Source organism: Tupaia chinensis, unplaced genomic scaffold (genome assembly GCF_000334495.1).
Source record: "Tupaia chinensis unplaced genomic scaffold, TupChi_1.0 Scaffold138322_1, whole genome shotgun sequence".
Lineage (NCBI taxonomy): Eukaryota > Metazoa > Chordata > Mammalia > Scandentia > Tupaiidae > Tupaia > Tupaia belangeri.
In genome coordinates this window covers 2,212,212-2,234,427 of record NW_006198219.1, presented here as the reverse complement: position 1 = coordinate 2,234,427, position 22,216 = coordinate 2,212,212, and the positions used below count along the sequence as shown (strand labels likewise).

The following is a 22,216-nucleotide window of genomic DNA, read 5'->3' as shown; positions in this document are numbered from 1 at the left end:
TGTACGGGTGAGGACATGGACAGGTAAAATGACTTGCCTCTGACCAATCAGGTTTTCTCTATGATGAGGCGCCAGTCAAAAATGGAATGAAAATACAAATGAATAAACAAGTGGAGGAACAATGAAATGCCAACGTATTCTATCAGTCAAGAATGAACTTTAACTGTAAGATCAAAAAATTCTGCTCTAGATCTGTTTAGGTTTTAAGGAGCCTTATTTCTCTGTCACACCACATAAATCCAACCTAGGGCTTAGTGCTCACGTGGGGGTCATAGTCTATGGCAGAGATTTAAATATAAAAAAGATACTTGGACTGAATAACTCCTTACCAAAAAGAATTCTAAGTGGATTTTGTGGAATTTTAGGAAGAGAGGGAGGGGCCTTCAAGAAATTCTGTAATCAAGCCCCATGTCTTTAAGGTAGGAGTATGATCTAACAACTTAAGAGAGAGAGAGCCCTCTGCTAGATATGGAGAATCTCACAATGTTCTGTCACACCTTCCCACGTTTAACGAGTCTAAGGCAAAGACACTAAACCTACTTAGAAAAGAAATACTTCTGGTTTACAGCTGGGCAAACAGATTCAGATATTTGTATGATTTCCTTGAAATGGCATTGAAGCAGGAGCAGACCAGTGGCAGGCCTTCCCCCTGGGCTGAAGCTCCAAGGCTGAGTCATTCTATTGTCCTTCTATTGTCCTTCGCCCTTGAGGGAAGCAACATGAGAAAGGATACACTGGCCAGTCCTGATGGATATGCGTGCCTACCAATCAAACAACTTTTCTCTTAACTAGGGACAATTTTTTTCTCTTTTGTTTGGGCAGGCCAAAGCCTGTCAGGTGCAGAGCACAAGGAGTACTCACAACTGGGTCCTGAACACAATGGTCAGCAGTTGGAAAGCCACGCTGGCTGCTAGTCCTAACCCGAGCCCCAGGACAATGGCAAAGATGAAGGTCATGATCCAAATTAACTAGAAAAAGAAAGCAATACATACACCATAATTTACTTTGATTAAAGGACAATAACCAGAGCTATGCAACATCATACACTTCTGGGATCAAATGCAGGGACGGGAAGTTGTCATTTTGGGTGAGGGAGCAAAGTGCACAGGACACCTGTCTCAAGAGGTCATTTTTGCTGACTCAGGTTCTGAGCCACAGAAACACAAGCAAATATAAGAGGATCCAAAGAGAGAGAGAGAGTATCCATTTCTATTTCCATTCCTGAACCAGTTAAGGATATGAGATTGAGTCTATCAGTCATAGTGGAAATTCTAGAACCAGCTGCTGATGATTAAAATGAGCAAATTCATTGTGGTAAAACCTATAGTAATCTCTCACTCTTGGTCTGTTGATTTACTCAACGGCAACTATACCTACAAGACTTGTAGCATGCTAAAGGATGTTAAATTGCCCACAATTATCTGTTACGAAAAAAAGTCCACCAAGCTACTACTTCACGATTTTCCTGTACCATATGGTATGTCAACCAGTGTTTTTACACCACAGACTTTGACCCTGATAACATGATGGACTCTGCTTCTCATGGCATGGCTCTCTGAGACCCAGAAATTTAAGCTCATATGTTATGAAATGAAAAGCAGACGAAATGCATACCCTAAAATCCAGAGAATTTCTATGGCATTCAGGATGACCGCAGGAATTTTTAGAACAGATATAAGTTCTGCACTAGTGTTTCATGGAGTATTTCCTGCTTGCAAGCAGCCCATTCTTTTATATTAAAATCTCAGAAAACGATCATTAGCGTATGCAATGTAAGATAACAAATAAAATACACTAAGGTTGTTTTGAATGTATATATGGGAGCAAAGTTAACATTGTGTTTAGATTACAATTGTAGTTTAGATTATAATATAAATATACAGTTTACATCAGTATTAAAATGCCATATTGATTTATCTCTTTCCAATACCATGGCCACTACTTACACAATCATATTTATCCTTGCGCCACAATCTGCCTATTTCAGAAAACTGCATCAGCATTCCCTTTAAGTTTCCAAGTGCTAAAGCTGCCAAGACAGACTGTGAAAAACATAAACACCAGATATACTTTAAGTTAATCAAATAAACCATATATTAATAGAAGCAAAGGTGAAGGCTATAGATAAGTGAGTTCCTTAAAGAACCTTAAAGCATATCAAAGGATACACCCTTTTTTGGTGTGCGATGCTATGCAAGACACACCAGAACTGGGACTCCGACCTGTCCCTATGTGTGACTTTGTCCCCACCACAGTAACAAGGGCTGATCTGCTCTTTGTGATTATGCCATAAATAATCTGATGACACTTAATAGCCTCCACCTGGGGACAGAGAAGGCAGCTCTTAAGACCTCTGACAGATAAGGCCTGGAATAAATTCTTCCCAAGAGGAGATAGTCTACTGTGTGACAGTTTATTAGAGTTGAAGAAATGGAAGTTGCTCTTTATAAATAAATGGTTTGGGAGAACTTGAGCGTCTGTAATGAAAATTCAAATCTTTGATGATGACCAGCAGGGATGAATGCTTTGTAAGAGAAGCTAAAGACCACAGGTTAACAGTGACTCTCTGAGATGCCATGAACCAGATCTGTCTTGTTCCCTGCTCTGTCCCCAGAACTTACTATGGTGAATACATACAGGAGGGGCTTCATAATTATTTAATGAATGAATGAGTGGGTGAGCTAATGAATTAGTATTTCTCAAGACAGTCTTAACCCTCTATTGGGTTATAGGAAAGATCATGATGTATTTTTTTCTGTTTTTCTATGCAAAATTGTGTCATGACTTTTCTGACAACCCAATAGTACACAGCCTCTTTTTAGAAGCCCTGATGTTGACACCATTGAATGGTGGATTCACTCAGTGTTCTGGGTTGTAATCACAGGTCTACCACAGCAATACTTCAGACTCCCAACTCCTTACATGTCATAATGCACTAATTTGTCCTGCAGGAATTATGGTAGTTAAAGTGAAAAGTGCTGAATAGCTAAATATAAGCTCTTCCTTATTTGGATTTCAATGCAATGGAAAGAAGGAACATCCTCCTTCCTCCTCTTTCCCAATTCAAACTGTTCCATTCTGAATGGAATATGGAATTTGTGTGGTGAATGGAATACGGAATTTGCATAGAGACTACTTTCATACAAAAGCCTAGTGTATGAAGAAAAAGAAAATGGGGGAACCAGCAGTTAGCATAATGGCTATGTTGCTGGACTCCCACGTAGTCGACCGCGGTTTGTGTCCCGGACCCAGTGGCTTAAAACTCATGCCGGGCGCGTGTGCGTGCGTGCCCAAGATCCCGAGAGGAGAATGGAAGAGAAGGGATTGTGGCGTGACCATCCCCCCTGGGGGGTGATTTCTCGCTTTCTGTCTCTATGTCTCTGTCTGGCTGGCGAGCGCACGCGCCCTAAAGTGAAAATCTCTCCAAAAAAAAAGAAAAAGAAAATGGTTTTTATTTTAATATCTTGAAGATAGCTTAACTGACCCTAGTATTTTTTAAAGAATTATTTATTTAATTTATTATTTATTATTTTTTTAATTTGACCAAAGAGAGTAAGAGAGAGGGAAAGTGAACAAAACAAGCCTCTAGGTCTGGGACCTAAACCATGGCCGGCCATGTGAGAGTCCAGCATCTTAATCAACATACCACCTGCTGACTCCTGATCCAAGCAAGTATTTTTCATTTTCAAAAGTAACTTTAAATTTAATAATTCTAAGCAGATCATTTTACTTACAATGAGAATAAAAATAATTCTTTAGAAGAAAAACCATCTAAGTGACTCTAAAAAGAAAATTACACATAAATGAATGCCAGTTTAAAAAAAATGGTGAAAACAGAATAAGGCCTGTAATCTACTCATAGTCAATATTTTTTTTTGTTTGTTTGTTTTTGTTTGTTTGTTTATTTGCCTATGGCATGTCCACTCACCAGAGAGTCAGAAATAAAGTGAGATATCACCCCCTAAAGTGGATGGCCACGCTGCAATCCCTTCTCCTCCAGGTCTCCTCTCCGGATTTTGGGCATACATACACATGCACTTGGTGTGATTTTTCAAGCCCCCAGGCCTAGGACTCTAACCATGGCTGGCCATGTGGGAGTCCAATGCCATAACCAGCACGCCACACCACCTGTTGACTTCAGTATACTGATTTTGAGGTCTTTTGTTTTCTTCTTCTTCTTCTTCTTCTTCTTCTTCTTCTTCTTCTTCTTCTTTTCTTCTTCTTTTTTCTTTTTTGCTATGGGGTGCATGCACTTACCAGAGAGGATAGCCATGCTGTAATCCCTTCTCATCTGTTCTCCTCTTAGGATTTTGAGTACACACATACACACACATACACGTGCCTGGCATGTTTCAAGCCTCCAGGTTCAGGACCTGAACCACAGTTGGCTACATGGGAGTCCAGCACCATAATCACTAACCACCTGCTGGCTCCAGTGTACTGGTTTTGGTAAGGTAATTCAGGTATATGCAATGACATCATAGCAGTAGCTGGGCGAAGGGTTCACAGATTTCAGAACAATAGGCCTCCCCCTTTTGTGGGACTTTAGGGTAAGCATAAAATATATCAAATGCCCCCTGTTAGAAGAGTTTTTACATTGGGAACCAGCAGTTAGCATAATGGCTATGTTGCTGGACTCCCACGTAGTCGACTGCGGTTCGCGTCCCAGACCCGGTGGCTTAAAACTCACGCCGGGCGCGTGTGCATGTGTGCCCAAGATTCTGAGAGGAGAATGGAGGAGAAGGGATTGCGGCGTGACCATCCCCCCGGGGGGTGATTTCTCGCTTTATATCTCTATGTCTCTCTCTGTCTGTCTGGTGAGCGCACGCGCCCTATAGCGAAAACCTCTCCAAAAAAAAAAAAAAGAGTTTTTACATTGAAATGAGGTATTCCCATGTGATCAATACTTCATGGAAATATAACTTGAAATAATCTGTAATACAATACACAGAAAATAGTTTACTTCCTATAGGACACATGTGCTCATCAGAGAGACAGAAAGCAAGAAGTCACCCCCTGCCCCCTCAGGTGGAATGGCCATGCTGCAATCCATTCTCCTCCATTCTCCTCTGAGGATCTTGGGCACACACGCACACATGCCTGGCATGAGTAAAAATAGCTTACTTTTTGAAAGTAAAACATACAGAGCATTGAGGAACCATAGAAAAGAAAGAAATAATTTTACCAAGAATTTGTTATCACACTATAGTAAGGGATTAAATACATACAAAATGCTTAGAATTCTGCTGATGCCTAGTAAGCAGTCAGCAAATATTCATTATTAGCTATCCTTATGAGTTATTTTGCCATCATATGGTAAAAATAAGCCATGTAGCTACTCAGGTGAAACAAAGACATTTGTGACACAGTAGTTGAAAAAGAAGTTATCTGTGGATATTTTAAAATGGAAGGAACTTCGGTTAACATGTTGGACAACCCCCTTTATTCAAGAGAGTAGAATTTTAAACGATAATTTTTATTTAGTGTCTCCAAATGAATGTGGTTGAGGTAGAACCCAATTTTACACTTGTCAAGAAGTACAATAGGGCAGAAGTTTTCTCTGTGTAGGGGAGAGTGCATGTGCATTTATTTTTATTCAGATGGATAATCTTCTATTTGTTTAGTGCTGATTGCTGATTCCTTTCATGCCATACATTTGAAATCAGTAGTTAGGCATATGAGGAGCACATATTTTTGGCAAATAGTACCCTGTATTCTGCTTGAAGACATAGATGGCCCATGAGGCTCATTGGGATAACCGTAATGGGAGTCAAGACACCTGAGGCCAGCAGGTGGCATGGAAGTTAAGGCAGAGCGATTCAAGACTGGACCCAGCAGCTTAAAAATCACACGAGGTGTGTGTGCACACATGCCCCAAATCCCAAGAGACTAGAAGAGAAGAGATTGTGGCAAGACAATGCCCCTGGAGAGTGATTTCTTGATTTCTCTCTCTCTTTTTTTTTTTTGGAGAGGTTTTTGCTATAGGGCACATGTGCTCGCCAGAAAGACAGAGAGAGACAGAGAGACAGAAAGCGAGAAATCACCCCCTGGGGGGATGGCCGCACCACAATCCCTTCTCCTCCATTCTCCTCTGGGGATCTTGGGCACGCACGCACATGTGCCCGGTGTGAGTTTAAGCTATCGTGTCTGGGACTCGAACTGTGGTCGACTACATGGGAGTCCAGCAAGAAAGCCATTACACTAACTGTTGGTCCCATGATTTCTTGTTTTCTTTCTCTCTGGTGAGCACTCGTGCCCTATGGCAAAAAAACTAAAACAAAGAAAACTAAAAATAAATATATAAATAAAGAAAAAGAAAAAGGTAAAAAGAAAGAAAAAGGAAACCTGAGACCAAATGTATATTTCGGCTACCAACCAAACAGAAAAAAGGCCTAGATAACAACCCACAAACTGGACCGTATCATATCTCTATGTCCTCTGTAGTCAGAAGTGTGATAGAATATTTACAAATAAATAACGATATTAATAACAATAACTACTATCCTTTATCAAGTACTTAACATGTGCCAAGCCTTGACCTAAGTACTTCACATGCATTATCTCCTTTAATTTTTGCAGCATCTCTGTGTGTTGGGTACGATTTCTCTATTTTACAAACAGGGAACTTGAGGTTCAGAAAGGTTAAGTAATTTACTCCAAAACACACAGACTCTAAGTGGCATAGCCGTGATTAGAAATAGGTCTATAGGGCTCCGGAGCCACGTCTAATTCATATTAAAGTCACGAAAAACAATGAATCACCATCATCTGATTTCCTCGAAATCTTATGTTTTCCAGGGTCTGGTGGAACTTAAAACCCCAGCGCTGCAGCGCTTTACAAAACATGAAACTAACCCCACAGAATTCCAGACAGAAGAGCATGAGGTGTATGCCTGGCTGTTCACACCCATCTTGCAATCTGACAGCGTGGGTCTTGGAGTCAAACCAAATCTCTAGGAGCTGCGGGGCGTATTCCCAAGAACAGATTGTGTGACTGGTAGAGCCATGCCCTGAATTAGATAGAGACCCTGATTACCTCAACCTTTAGGAAAATCTGCACTTCAATCAGTGCATGCTGAACTGTGTGTGGTTCCATGGTGCTTGTCTGTTTAAGCATTAATTATATTCAGGGGTACACACACGCAAAGAGCAGAGCAGATAAGGTAGTTTGGGCATCTACATTCCTAACATTCATAAAATGCTGCAGGGGTGAATAAGTATTTGGGGCTCATAGAGTATTGGCTAAGAAGGGTACTTGAGAGTTTGTAATAAGTCATCGAGAAAGCCACAATGTATTTTTCTGTGTTTTTCTGTGCAAAAACGCATGGTGACTTTCCTGACAACACCTCATCTTCCCTAGTTCAGTTTGTGCTTTCAGAGGTTAAGAACCAGAGACCTCGATTTGTCAATCAAAGGAGAGAGATGTTACCCAAAGGGAGAAGGGGGTTACCTTTTGTAGTGGCTCCAGAAGAAATCCAATGCCTACGATGACAATCAGCACGATGAGAGCAGAGAAAAAGCTAGCAATCTGTGGAGGTCAAACAACACGCATCACACACTTGACTTTCGCCCCAGCTTGGATTTCTCAGTTATCAATGCTAGAAGAGCCATTGCAGGGGAGTTCTTAAAATACCTGCGTTTTGCCCCCTGTACTCTCCTGAATTTTTTTTCCCCCTGTTCCTCTCCGGAGCCGCTGATCTGGAGAGGGCGGTACTGCCTGCAAATCCTCTGAAAGCTCCAGTGACTATGTTACACAGTCCAAAGGCTAGCAACTCCTGACAGGAGAATAAGGAAAAATCTTTTTTAGAAGTGGCATTGTTGGGAGTATTGCACACAAAATAGTATTTAAAATTGTTTTAAATAGACCCAGCATAGATTATGTGCTTACCTGATTGCCATTAATTGGATAGTCGTGTTTGAGGGAATAGACGCTGGCAACGGAAAAGGCCACGGCAAAGCCAACGATTGCAATGCCGAAGGAATCTCCTATGGCGCGCGTGAAAATCATCACGTTAGGTTCAATAGGGGGCTGAAATCTAAAATAGAAATTAAGCAAGTTTGAATGCCACCTACCCTCTTGTAAACTTAGACAATTGTTGAGTGAGTCCACGGATGAACGCAATCTAGTTGTGCCTCACTTTGGAGATGCCTTATGAGAGTTTCATCCCTCTAAAAACTTCGGAATCTGCTATCTTATTGTGGGAAAGCAATGTGGCCTGAATTTGACAAGCTTGTAAATCCAGTGGTAGTGGTAAATTGAATATGATATTGTCAGTGTAACAAAATTACATTATAATATACAGGTATATCTTTATGAGCTCACTGTGAAATGTCTTTTTTGTTGTTGTTTTGCTATAGAGTGCATATGTTTGAGACACAGAGAAAGTGAGAAATCACCCTCCAGGGGGGATGTCTATCATAATCTCTTCTCCACTCTCCTCTTGGGATTTTTGGGTATGCATGCACACGCACCTGGTGTGTTTTTTAAGCTGCTGAGTCTGGACTCAAACCATGAAGCTGGTCATGTAGGATCTAGCTCTTTTAACCTCCATGCTACCTGGATGGCCCCATGAAAAATGTCTTAGATTCCATTTGTATTATTGCACTGTGTTATTGCAAAGCATCATCCACAATGCTTTCAACAGTTATCCATGGATAAAGGCTCTTTGAGCAAATAATTCTGAGACAAGAAAAGTTAAAAAAAGAAAAGTCTTCTCTCCCTTGATAACAATAACTGTTCATGGAAAGCCCCTGACAATAGATGGGCCTTGGACTCTGCCCTGCATACCATAAAACTGCTAGAATCAACGAGGGCCCCAAAAGTTTCCATTTAAAGTGCTATTGAAGGGGCCAGCTGGTGGCCTGGTGGTTAAGGCAGTGGAATTCCCACATGGCCAACTTTGTAGTTTGAGTTCCAAACCTACAGCTTGAGAAATACACCAGGCCTATGTGCATGTATGCCCAAAATCCCAAGAGGAGAATGAAAGAGAGTGAATTGCAGTGTGGCCATCCTCCCTTGGGGGGTAATTTCTCATTTCCCTCTTTCTGTCTGTCTCTGTGGGCACATGTGCCCTATAGCAAAACTAAAAAAAAAAAAAAAAGAAAGAAAGAAAGAAAGAAAAAGAAAAAGTGCTATAGTATCTGAGAAACTTTCAATTTACATGGGATAATTGTGTGATCATGCATAATGAACTTACAATAGTTCAATTATATTTACTAACTGTATTATATAAGATGCATGTATCTCCTACTCAACATCAATTTACTAAAATACTCAGCTCCTATAAACATGTATCTCTGACGTAAAACTTATTGGAAGTGAGTTGATGGACTGAACCAACTCTTTCCGAATTGCTGTTCCATGTTATGTGAATATATATGGTAATACATTTTCCACCCTAATTTTGAAGTTTTATTATCCTATACTCTCCTGCCACCATAAATTGGAAAGTTAGTTTGGTACACTGCTTCTTTTTTTTAAAAAAAATCTAATACCAGTGATATAAATTACATTTTGCATTCTGTACCATCATAACCAGACTCTATGTTTATTCTGTTGTCCTGACCTCTGAACATCATAGAGAGGTGTATTGGAGATTTATATTCTAAAAGTGTTGCCACCTGCTGGCTTGCCTGTTAGCTTTCAATATTGGACACCTCTGGAATCTCAATGTATGTTTTGTGTTTCCTTTACTGTATTAATGGCCTCTTCTTTTCAGCCAAACTATTTGCATTTAGTGTGTGAATTCACGAAATAACTTCTAAGGTGACATCCTCATTAACAAAAGATTAACCATAATGACTAATCTTTACCTTCTAGTTATAATCCATTTGCAATCAGCAGATTGCAATTTAGAATGTCCACTCTATCATTATCAAGAAAAAAGTGGAAGTATAGGAGCAGCAGGTGGCATGGTGGTTAAGGTGCTAAACTGTGGTTTGAGCCTTGAACCTGGCAGCTTGAAAATCACACTTGGTGTGTATGCGTGTTGTGCCCAAAATCCTAAGAAGAGAATGTAGGAGAAGGGATTGTGGCATGGCCATCTCCCCTGGGGGGTGATCTCTCACTTTCCCTTTCTGTCTCTCTCTCTCTGGCAAGTGCATGCACCCTATAGCAAAAACCTACTACTACTAATTTATCTATTTTTAAGTAAATAATACTGCTAAATGCTGATTTCTGAAATTCTCAGATAGTTGGTAAGCATAGGGGAAAGAGCTCTGTCAATGGGAAAACTACCTTTCTTTGGGAAGTTGGGAGAAGCTGATGCAGACTGGGGACTGGACTGACCCAGTAGTGCAGTGGTTACACATTGTGCAGAGGAAGCCGATCTCTGGTGGTCAAACCCTTTGAGTCTCAATCCCATTGGCTCATTTGCCCAGGATCCTGATGGGATTGTGATGTGACTGGGCCCTGTTGTAGGGTGTTTCTCTCCGTCTCTCTCTCCCCCGTTATGGGATTGTATATATACCCTCTGGCATTTTAAGGCATAAGCAAAATAGCATAGGGAGAAAGAAATCCTAAAAAAAAAAAAAAAAAAAAAAAGGAAAATTGGATTTCCTTTCTCAATTCACTACATGTGATGGGATAGATTTTTCAAATTCCTTGTACAAACTGGGCTTCCCCTCTTCTTGTGGTAGGAAAAGTTGCCCTGGCCTTGTTTTGAATCTGATCATGAGAAAGGACAGGGTGTGCCTGTTTGGGTGGTTCAGGCGCTGTGTGGCTATTCCTTCAGAGTCCCTTTTGAACTTTCAGAACTTGGCTCCAGTAATCTTAAACAAAGCAGTACATAGTGTTTATAGTAATTTATAGACAAGGAAATCTCGTTTTACTTGGTGCTTTTTTTTTTACGAGGAAAAGAGGTTTATTTTGCCTTTTTTTTTTTTTTTTTAAAGATGGAGTCTCACTATGTCACAATCCTCTTGCTTCAACCTCCTAAGAAGCTGGGACCACCTGTACACACCACTGTGCCTGGCCCTCAGGTTAGGTAAGGATCGAACTCAGTCCTCTCATGTGGCCTCAGCCAGCAACAATTATCAGTATGTACCTCTGCAGCTGGGCCCATTTTGCCTATTTTTAGACTTTCACTACCTTACTAAACTTTTACTTTTGTGTGAATCCTGGTCTGAAGCCTTGCTTGTCTAGTCTTTCTTTCCACAAGGAGACACTTTCTTTTCTTTTCTTTTTTTTTTTTTGTTATAGGACTCGTAAACTCACAAGAGAGAAATAGAAAGCAAGAAATAACCCCCCAGGACAGATGGCAATACCGCAATCCTTTCTACTCCATTCTCCTCTTGAGATTTTGGGCATGCATGCACATGCACCTGCTGTTATTTTAAGTTGCCAGGTCCAGGACTGGAACTGCAGTCGACTATGTGGGAGTCCAGTGCCTTAACCACTATGCCACATGCTGGTCCCAGGAGAAACTTTCTGATATTAAGAACTGTGAATCCTGGTGTTCTTTGTCACTTCTTCCTAGAAGAAGAACAGGAAGCTTTCCTGAAAGATGAGGTGCAGGGAGGGCTCTGACAAGGGATAGTACATTTCTGCCGTATATCTACTGTAACTACCACCTACTCTGTCCAGGGCTTGGAGATGCCGTCATAGAAGATGTACTTACCCCTTTTGCATAGTCCCGACTACAGACACGTTAAACCTGTGTTGGAAGTCAAAGCCATAGGACACACCCGTTGCAATCACCGTCTGCAACGTTGCAAATTGCCAAAGTTAGAATTGTGAGCTGCAACTACAAGTTTTGCTTTGAAAAAAAAAAAAATGACCAAAACTCACCTTTGAGCCTGTTAAATAAGAATCTCCAGTTCAGATTTTTTACCTTTGCTGTTAGGGGTCTGTTTAATTAAGATTTCCTACCTTGGGACTAGCAGATGGCATAATGGTAATGTCGCTGGGCTCCCATGTAGTTGGCCACGATTCGAGTCCTGGACCCTGTGGCTTAAACTCACACCGGGAACCCAGCAGTTTAAACTCATACCAGCGTGTGTGCATGAGTGCGTGAGTGCGTGCATGCCCAAAATCCCAAGAGGAGACTGGAGGAGAAGGGATTATGGCATGGCCATCTCCCCGGGGAGTGATTTCTTGCTTTCTGTCTGTCTCTCTAGCAAGTGCACGAGCCCTATAAGCAAGAATCTCTCTTAAAAAAAATTCCTATCATACTTTCATTAAACTTTTTTGTTCAGGTACAAAACTGGGTTTCCTCTGTATAGAAACAAACAGAAGTATTTCCTCCAGGGTCTCCTTCACACAGGAAAGGTATCTCTGTCATTATTATTTTTAAATAGTTTTCTTAACTTTGGGAAAACTTCACCCTCCTCATGTCAGCCACTGAGGATGCCAGAAGTCCGCCGATGCTTGTGGATTCCCTCATGGTCTGCACATGTTCCCAGGAAAACCCGGCCCCGGTCCCTCTGTGGTCCTGGTGTCTCCAAAGCTACCCTTTCTGTAACAATTGTTTTGCAATGCCTTCGTGCACATCTCATTTGGATTTTAATACTTCCTCCCACTCAACAGTCGCCTCAGTGTTCCTGGGAATTGTTGGAAATATCGATTGCATTTTACTTCAAAAATCTTTTATACTGTGAGTGCCTAAAGCTTTCCAGACTGTGAAGCTGCTCACACCAACTCCATACCACACATAATGGGAATCCCAGACCGGAGCTCACAAGGCCAGGGGAAGACCCACTTTCTGGTAAGGCGGCTGTGGCCTTATTTCTCTTACTTTTGTTTTGTTTTGTTTTCTTTGTTTGTTTGTGTTTTCTTTGGAGAGGTTTTTGCTATAGGGCGCGTGCGCTTGCCAGACAGACAGACAGAGAGAGAGACAGAAAGTGAGAAATCACCCCCCAGAGGGAATGGCCACTCTGCAATCCCTTTTCCTCCATTCTCCTCTTGAGATCTTGGGCATGCAATGCACACACCTGGCGTGAGCTTTAAGGCACCGGGTCCGGGACTCGAACTACGGTCGACTACATGGGAGTCCAGCGACATAGCCATTACGCCAACTGCTGGTCCCACCTTACCTCCCTTATTGAACCATTCAGGGTTTTTCTTGTTAGCCAATGATAATGTTGTAACAAATCCAGCTATAGGATTCCTGCAGCAGCAACCGGAAAATTCCACCTTTAACCAGGAAAAGCCAATTGGCCATGGATCTTGCAACCTCGAGACCAGAGGTGGCCTCCCCAGTCCAGGGCCTGCCACCTCTATGTCTAAGTCCCCACTTCTGCTCAGATTTTGTTACTTCTTAAGAAGTCCTATGACAATTCCAATGCAGTGGCAGGGCTGAGAAGCATAGTTTACTTTAAATGGGTCTATCATCACGTTGCCCTAGGTCTTGCTCCCCTTGTCTTACATGGGAAGAATAAACCCTACATCGTAAGCTCAAGTTATTAACTTCTGAATGAAGAGGAAACTACGTTAAACGCGATACCCAGAAACTGTAGAGATGGTACCTACTCACTAAAACCTCCTGATCTACAGATGGCAAAGGGCTTTTTATCCCCACCCCCATAAAAATGCTAACTTAACTATGAAATAAAGGCTTAGGATGATCATTTACCATGATGAATTCAATTGGGATAGGCACTGGAAGTTTGGCTTTGAAGCGCTGATTCACTTCTTTAACCGCAGACACAATCACTAGTATAATCAGGGATGTCACCAGGTCTGGAATATTAGTGTCCTTTATTTGTGTGACTATGGACTGTAGAACCTAGAAGAACAAAAAACACCGAAGTCCTACATTAATGTATAATTTAGGGACAATACGTATCTCCAAATAGATGAAAACAAACGTGGAAGCCACAGAACTGACATGGATTGATAGAGATTCTCTGTTCTGCTTGTCTTAACCATGGCTGTGAAATTATAGACTAGTTCTGAGGTTCGAGGATAAGTGAGCAAAGTGAAGATAATGCGCTGGCTTAGGGATGCTTCCAGCATTTTTTCTGGAAATCTATTTGGCTATTGTCAAGTTTTCTTGTATATCTTACTTTTTTTTTTTGTCTTTGCTATAGGGCATGTGCACTCCCTGGAGAGAGACAGAAAGGAAAAGTGAGAAATTACCCTGGGGGTGGGAGGTAGTGGCCATGCAGTAATTCCTTTTTCTCCATTCACCTCCTCAGATTTTGGGTACAAATGCACACATACCTGGTGTGATTCTCAGGCAGCCAGGTCTGGGACTTGAACCATGGTCAACCGTGTAGGAATACAACACCTTAACCACCACACCACCTGCTGGCTCCTAGTTTTTTACATTTATAACTGATTTCTCTTCTCTTTGGCCTCCTTTCTTATTTCACAGTCATCCCTACTTTTCTGTCCAGGGAGTAATTTCTAACCCCAGGTAGTTTTGGTTAGTTGTAAGCCCTGGGCTTGTTTAGGTTCAGCTCCCTCATGTTTCTGAGCTGACTCCCCAGGGCACTTTTGGAAAAGCAGTTTCTTGGCTAAGCCAGTTTCTCATGATACAGGCTGACAGACCTGGGGTGGATCACTGCGTCGAGACCCTGTGGAGAACTGTCTCTCTGTCTTTCTCTTGCTCTTGGGAGAAATAAGTAAATTTTAAAAAAGGATGTTGAGAAAAGTTGTAAAACTTGAGGAAAAAATAGTAAGACTTTTGATAATCAATGAGGGAGAAGTCTTCAAATAGTTCATGGAAAAATACATATGCTTAAAAAATTATGCGTGAAGTTCAATCACTTTTTTTACATCAAAATAAACTTTAATTCTACTTTCCACAAGTTTTTGAAGTCCCTTTGCACTGGACTTTTTTTCCCCTAAATATTTAATAGTCAAATCTAAGAGAAGTGTTACTTCATTTCTGTTCACATTAGCTGTGTGGTAGGGGTGATTGGTATTCAGTGCTCTCTTTTCTACTAACTTTTTCTTGATGTGAATACATTTTATAACTCACTGATTTCTTGGAAATTGTAGGTAAGCCTTGCCATGAGGGCATTAAAAGGAAGCTCCCCAAGAAACACAACAGTGAGTTCATGTAGTTTAATACTTTTTAAATGAAAGGAATACTTACTTTGAAAATGGAAAATGGATCCGTGTGTGGTGGGACTGTGAGCTGAAGCATGAATTTGAGTTGGGAAACCAAAACGTGAACAGCAGCTGCAGTGGTAAAGCCACTGATCAGGGACTCAGATAGATAGATCACTACAAATCCAATCTGCAGAACTCCCATAATCAACTGGAAAGAGGACAAAAGCCTTTGTTAGTGCAGATTAGGAATGCACCACAGCAAGCTCAAGGATCAGCAACTGAAATGATTCCAGTACAAAGGTTCCGTCTGCACATACATACCTCAGCAAGGCAGAGCTTCTGCCATCTGGAGAACCTTCCACGCAGGGTTCATCTTCCCCTTCCCTCCCATTCTACCCCTTATGTGGTGTTCAAATAGGATGCAAGTCTAGTATACCCAAAGAAGTAGCAGGCATAATCCCTCTCCTCCTTTATTTTTAGGTGTGGTGCCTTCAGAAGGCTCACGTATACACCTTTCATAGCAGAATCTTATCTAACATTAGACCTCATAAATTTACTGATGCAATTATTTTTTAAAATTTTTTCTTAAATTTTAAATTACTTTTAAAATTTGCTACAGGCTGCAGGTGCTCTTTGGAGAGAGATATATACATATCTAGAGAGAGGCAAAGTGACAAAGCACCTCCCAGGGAGATGGCCACATGGCAATCACTTCTCTATTTTCTTCGCAGGATTTTGGCATGCACAACATGCACTGAGCGTGTCTCCCAAGTCACCGGGGCTGGGACTTGAACTGCACAGTCCACCATTGGGATCCAGATGCTTCAACCATCACACCACCAGTTGGCCCAGGTTGATGTAATTCTAAGCTATGTTTTCTAGCTTCTATAGCATGCATGGGTGAGTATCCATATTCCTTCAAATGAGTTGTTCACCTTCCTTAAGAAATATGTAACTATTGGTGCCAGCAGTTGGCGTAATGGTTACGTTGTTGGACTCCCATGTAGTCAACTGTGGTTCCAGTCCTGGACCCGGTGGCTTAAAACTCATTCTGGGTGTATGTGCATGCATGCCTAAAATCCAAATCCTGAGAGCAGAATGGAGGAGAAGGCATTTTGGTGTGGCTATCCCCCTGGGAGGTGATTTCTTGCTTTCTGTCTCTGTCTCTCTTTGTCTCTAAGGTGAGAGCATGCATGCCATATAGAGAAAAATCTGTCTCTAAAAAAAAAAAAAAAAAAAAGAAAGTATACAACCACTATGTACTTGAATATCATAAGTACTTGGTTTTACCTGGAGGATCAGGGTGTTTAATTACCACCCACCTCCCCAAGCATTTTGTAATAAAGTGAATTGGAGGGCCAGCAGGTGGCATTGTAGTTAAGGTACATAGCTGATCATGGTTTGAGTTCAGGACCCAGTGGCTTGAAAATCACACAGATGTGTGTGCACATGTGCCCAAAATTCCAAGAGGAGACTGGAAGACAAGGGATTGTGTCATGGCCATCACCCTGGGGGGTGATTTCCCTCTCTCTCTCTGGGAAATGCATATACCCAATGGCAAAAACCTAAAAAACCAAGAGAGAATTGGATAGATTATTAATCTCTTTTACATGTGGCCTGTCTTCCTATTCATGTCTCCAGAATGCAGCCAGACCTGTAGGTACACAAAGTCCAGTTGTATTCCACTTCTGTACCACATTCAGAAATGTATTAGAAACAACTGACCACGTTGTCATTAGAACACACACTTATGTTCTTGTAGAAACTTTTTCTCTCTTCAATAAATTATCTTCACCAATGATATCACTGACAATAAACTTAGGCAATGCTGTGATGTGAAAAGTCCATTACATTTTCACTGTTCAGCAGCAGTGTCAGGGGTATGGCTTGGGAGTGAGGATTTAGACTCCATGATAATCCTCTTCAGCTCTTCCCCAATCTTCGATATGAACAGTTCAAAGTGTAAAGTCTCCATCCCTTCCAACTATATTATAGTTGCTGACGAATTAGAAAGAAAAAAAAGTTCCAAAGCCACAAGTGTCACTGTTACTTTAATAGACAGTTATGTGTCACTTACTAGGGCTCCTTCTGAGAAATGCATCATTACGCAATTGACTGTCATTGTGTGAGCATCACAGATTGTGTTTACACAAATCTGGAAGGTATAGCCTACTATACACCTAGGCTATACAATATGGCCACTTGTACTATTTTTTTTTTTAATTTGCCAGAGGTTGAATATACTTACCCGAGAGAGACAAAGAGACAGCGAGAGTGGGAAAGTGAAAAAGATCCCTCCATGGGGCATGGTCATAGACCATGAGCTGACTCTGGTCTATAATAATTTTAAGAGGCTAGCATCACATAAGTTGTCTGCTGTCCACTGAAACATCATTATGTGGCTTGTGACCATAGTTACTCGATTGTAGTAGTTCCTAAGTATTTGTTTCTAATTTGCCTGAGGGCACATGTGCTCACCAGGGGAACATGAGAGAGAGAGCGCGAAAGTGAGAAAGTTATCTCCTAGAGAGAATGTTCATGCTGCAATCCTCCTCCATTTCTCCCTCCTTTTGGGATTTCAAGCATACACATACACACACATACACACACACACACACACACACACACGCACACACTGTGTGTTTTTCAAACACACACAGTTCAGGACTTGGCCACATGGGATCCAGTTGCCTTAACCACCATGCAATGGCTGGCCCTCCCAGGAATTTATTTGAATTAAGCATTTCACTCCTCACCACTGGTGCCTCCCTGTTCTCATTTTTCCTTCCAGCTAGACTCACATTCATTCAGTTTTGCAACATGGATCTGCCCTCCACCTTGAGTTGTGATGTGTGATCCTTCTTAGATGATTTTTTATGGGCCGCCCATGGAGGGATACAAATCAAAGGAAAGAGAGGCAAGATAAGAGAAAAACCAGAAAAATGCTTGCCAGTCAGACAAGCAAGCTGGTAGCTTACAGGAATAAGTAAGTGCTCACCTGGATGAGCCCACAAAGGATCGTGATTGTCGCAGCCACCGTCACCTTCTCCTCCATCGACACTGAAGCATTACTCACTGTGCTGTCAGAGGAGTTGGTGGTAGTGACATGGAGTGTGCTGGCTACATTTTCAACTGCTAGTCCCAACATCATACTCAGGACTGGAAATGGACCTGATTAGCAGAGGGTGAATTGTGGTCACTACGTGTCTTCCTGGTATATAATGGTCTTTCAACCACAGGGCAGTGTAGAAAAAAACCATCTGTCACTTTACCCTTCTTCCCAAATCCCAGGCCTAAATATTTTTTTAAGTCTTTCTTTAAAGAATTCTTTCTTTCTCTTTCTCTCTCTCTTTCTTTCTTTTTCTTTCTTTCTTTCTTTCTTTCTTTCTTTCTTTCTTTCTTTTTCTTTTTCTTTCTTTCTTCTATGAATGAGTCAGAGAGATAGCACCCCTGAAAGGGTCTCGATTCAGCAATCCACCCCAAACCTCAGCTAACCCCTGATCTGGGCATACATGCTCCTGCATACTTAGCGAAGGAGGTCTCCAGATTTGAACCTAGACATTCCCCGATGGGTCAGTTTGATAGACTGTTGCACTTTGCTGGTTCACGGTCAGGCTTCCTCCTTTTTAATATAATTCATAAAGAAAAAGCAATGTGAACATTAAGTAGCCCAGAAACAAACTTACCCACAGATATGTGTCTAGAAGTGCCAAAGAAAAGGTACACAATAACTGGGAAAAAGGCTGCATACAAGCCATAGCTTGGGGGAATGTTGACCAGGAGAGCAAACGCCAAACCTGTAAGCACATAACAGCAGTGTTCTTGTTTTGTGCAAGAAGAGTCATAGATGTTCTCATTAGGTTCTTCTGGAGTGAAAGATCCCTTAAAAACGAGTTACCTTATTAACCCAAAATATATCAAAAATGTAAATGTGAAAACTAAAACTATAAAACTCTGAAGAAAACGTAAGTATAAATCTCTGTGACCTTGGATTAGGGCATTGTCTCTTAGAAATGACACCTATGGTATAAGCAATCTAAAAAGAAAGAAAAGAAAAGAAAACACAGATAAATTGGACTTTATCATTCAATTCTTCAAAATTAAAAAGTATTTACTTCAGGACCAGCGGATGGCAGAATGGTTACATGGCTGTACTTCCACATAATTGACTGTGGTTCAAGTCCCAGACCCAGTGTCTTAAAACTCATGCTAGGCAAATGTACATGCCTGCCCAAAATCCTGAGAGGAGAATGGAGGAGAAGGGATTGTGATGTGGCCATCCCCTCCTGGGGGGGCGATTTCTCCCTTTCTGTCTCTTTGGCGAGCTCATGTGCCCTATAGCAAAAAAATCTCTCTTTAAAAAAATTAAAAATTGGCACCAGCAGTTGGTGTAATGACTATGTCGCTGGACTCTCACGTAGTTGACCGCAGTTCGAGTCCTGGACCCAGCGGCTTAAACTCATGCCGGGCACATGTGTGTGAGTGCCCAAGATCCCGAGAGGAGAATGGAGGAGAAGGGATTGTGATGTGGCCATCCCCTCTGGGGGGCGATTTCTTGCTTTCTGTCTCTCTGTCTTTCCCTGTCTTTCTGGAGAGCAAATGCTCCCTATAGCAAAGACCTCTTTAAAAAAAAGAAAATTAAAAACTTCAGCAAAATGACAATTCAAAGAATGAAAGAAATTATTTGCAAATTTTATTTCAGAAAAAGATCTAAAATTTAAAATATATAATAACATTTGCAGTCAAATAATTAAAGACAAATAATTCAGTTCAAACATGAACAAAGGATTTGAGTTGACAATTCTTCAAAGATATACAAATGGCCATCAAGCACGAAAGAAGTTGCTTAACATCCTTAGTCATTAGACAAATACAAATCAAAGTCACAATGAGAAGTGTCACACCATCAAAACAGGTAAATAAAAGGTGAGCAAAAACAGGTGTTGAGGATGTGAAAAAATTAGAATCCTCATGCACTGCCAGTGGGAATGCAAACTGCTGCAGCTACATTAGAAAATAATTCAGTAGGGCCAGCACTTGGCGTAGTGATTAAAACGCTGGACTCTCATATGACTGATGGCCATTCCGGTCCTGAACCTGGTGACTTGAAACTCATACCAGGCATATGTGCATGTGTGCCTAAATTCCAGGACAAGCATGGAGGAGAAGAGATTGTGGAGTGGCTATGCCCCTCCCCGGAGGGTGGTGATTTCTCACTTTCTCACTGTCTCTCTCTGTTTCTCTCCAGAGAGTGCATATGCCCTATGGCAAAAACCTTTTTATAAAGAAAAGAATTTGGCATTCTACAAATGATTAAACATAGAGTTACCATATAGCCCAGAAATTGTGCTTTTAGGGATAGACTCAATAAAATTAAAATATATGTTTACACAACAACATGTACACAGGACTAGCAGGTTGTGTGGAGTTGTTAAGGCAACTGGATCCTTTATGGCTGATTCTGTGAGTTGAGTCTTGTATCCGGTGGCTTGAAAATCACAGTAGGTGTGTCTGCATACATAGCCAAAAATCTGAGAGCAGAGTGAAGGAAGAGGGATTGTGGCATGCCCATCTCACCTAAGAGATTAACTCTCACTTTCCATCTCTTTCTCTCTCTCTGGCAAGTACACATGCCCTATGACAAAGCTAAAAAGAAAAAGAAAATAAAAAACCCTGTGCACAAATGTGGAGGATAGCATTATTTGTAATAGCCTCAAAGTGGAAACAACTTAAATGTCCATCAACTGATGACTGGATAAACAAATTGTGGTATAGCCCTATGATAGAATTTTTTTGTCTGTAAAATGCAGTGAGATGCTATTACATGCTACAATATAGACAAACCCTGAAAACAGTATGCTAAGTGAGAGAAAACAAGTACAAAGTGCCACAAGTTGTATAATTTCATTAATATGAAATACCCAGCTTCCAGGCAAATGCACAGACAGAAAGTTATTGCCAAAGGGGTGGGAGAAGTGGAGACTGAAATGACTCTTAATGCATTATCGATTCGGGGGAGTAGCCATAGTGAAAACATTCTGGAATCAGGTAGTGATGATAAGACATACAATCAGTGAATATACTAAAACCCAGCCAACTGTACACATTGAAAGGGTGAATTTTATGATATGTGAATTGTCTTTTGAAAAAGTTACCTTGCAGTACAGCCACCAGCCCTGTGCTGATACCAGAAACAATGTCACTGAGCAGCCATTTCTGTAGCTGATATGCTGGTAACCAAGATGCTATGGGGAATAGAGACAGGGCAATTTTCTTGGCCTTTTGTGGGGAGCAGCTAAAAACATGGAAAGACACAGGTCAGTCAATTAATATCAAATTTTAAATGTAGTACCTAATTGTAGGTGGGAAATTGGTAAAGGTGGCAACATATTACAAAATCACCTAGCAACTGCATTTTCATTAACATTCATCTCTTTACCCATAATTATTGCCCCCTGGCCACCACCCAAATATTATTTTTATAGAAAAGTTCCTGCTCATCTTTAGCCGTAACAGAGCCCATGTGTCACCCACAGCTTGCCTATGCAGCATTTCAGTTAAGAACCTGCCTCTGCCCCCATCTGTTTGTTGTGTGACTTAGACTATGTTGATCGCTGCAATGGGGTTCATTTTAGACACTGCCTTCTGACTCTGGCAGGGAGTAGGAGGAGGTTTGGAAACTCTAGATGAAAAGACGCCGTAACTTATGGACTAGAGCCAGAAAGAAGAGCTTGAAAGTTCGAATATTTAAGAGAAAGTGCTTCCTTTATTCCTATTGCCAGAACCTTAAAAGATATCTTACCGACAACAGTGCTTGAGATGATCCAGAAATGTCTTGTGATATCTGTCTTTCTTCTTATGTTCTTCTGCAAAAGTATTCACAGAATACACTGGCCGGGCCACAACGTACTGATTCCCGATGGGTTCAATCATGTTGCCTCCTCTGGTGGCTGAGGCAAGTGGAAGACCTTTGGAACTAGGTGTAGAGCACTTCTTGCTTTTAGCAGGGTAAAAATGCCTGAAACCGAACAGAGCTTGCTTCTTAAATAACTCAGAGATAATGTGATGCAATTTACAGATGAGTGAGCTCCGAACTGAATGTTACCACCTTTTGAGATCAAAAGAGGCAGGATTCAGGGACCTAGATTGGGTTTTGCGACAGTGCTATCTATCACTTTTAAACTTCAATGAGTCAAACGTGCCTCCTTGGGGTAGGTA

The 22,216-nt window shown here is 41.3% G+C and overlaps 1 protein-coding gene across 1 annotated transcript in view; it reads right to left on the bottom strand.

Moving 5' to 3' along the window:
- The window catches only part of SLC26A3 (solute carrier family 26 member 3), a 39,153-nt gene extending 17,152 nt beyond the window's left edge, over nt 1-22,001 (bottom strand). Inside the window, 13 exon segments of the mRNA XM_006161142.2 lie at nt 862-968; nt 1,947-2,042; nt 7,451-7,528; nt 7,634-7,690; nt 7,692-7,775; nt 7,889-8,036; nt 11,619-11,701; nt 13,572-13,724; nt 15,042-15,206; nt 17,997-18,169; nt 18,685-18,795; nt 21,154-21,293; nt 21,801-22,001. Coding sequence (XP_006161204.1) covers nt 862-968; nt 1,947-2,042; nt 7,451-7,528; nt 7,634-7,690; nt 7,692-7,775; nt 7,889-8,036; nt 11,619-11,701; nt 13,572-13,724; nt 15,042-15,206; nt 17,997-18,169; nt 18,685-18,795; nt 21,154-21,293; nt 21,801-21,931 — 1,526 coding nt within the window. The 5' untranslated portion in view covers nt 21,932-22,001.
- Nucleotides 22,002-22,216: the final 215 nt, after the last annotated feature.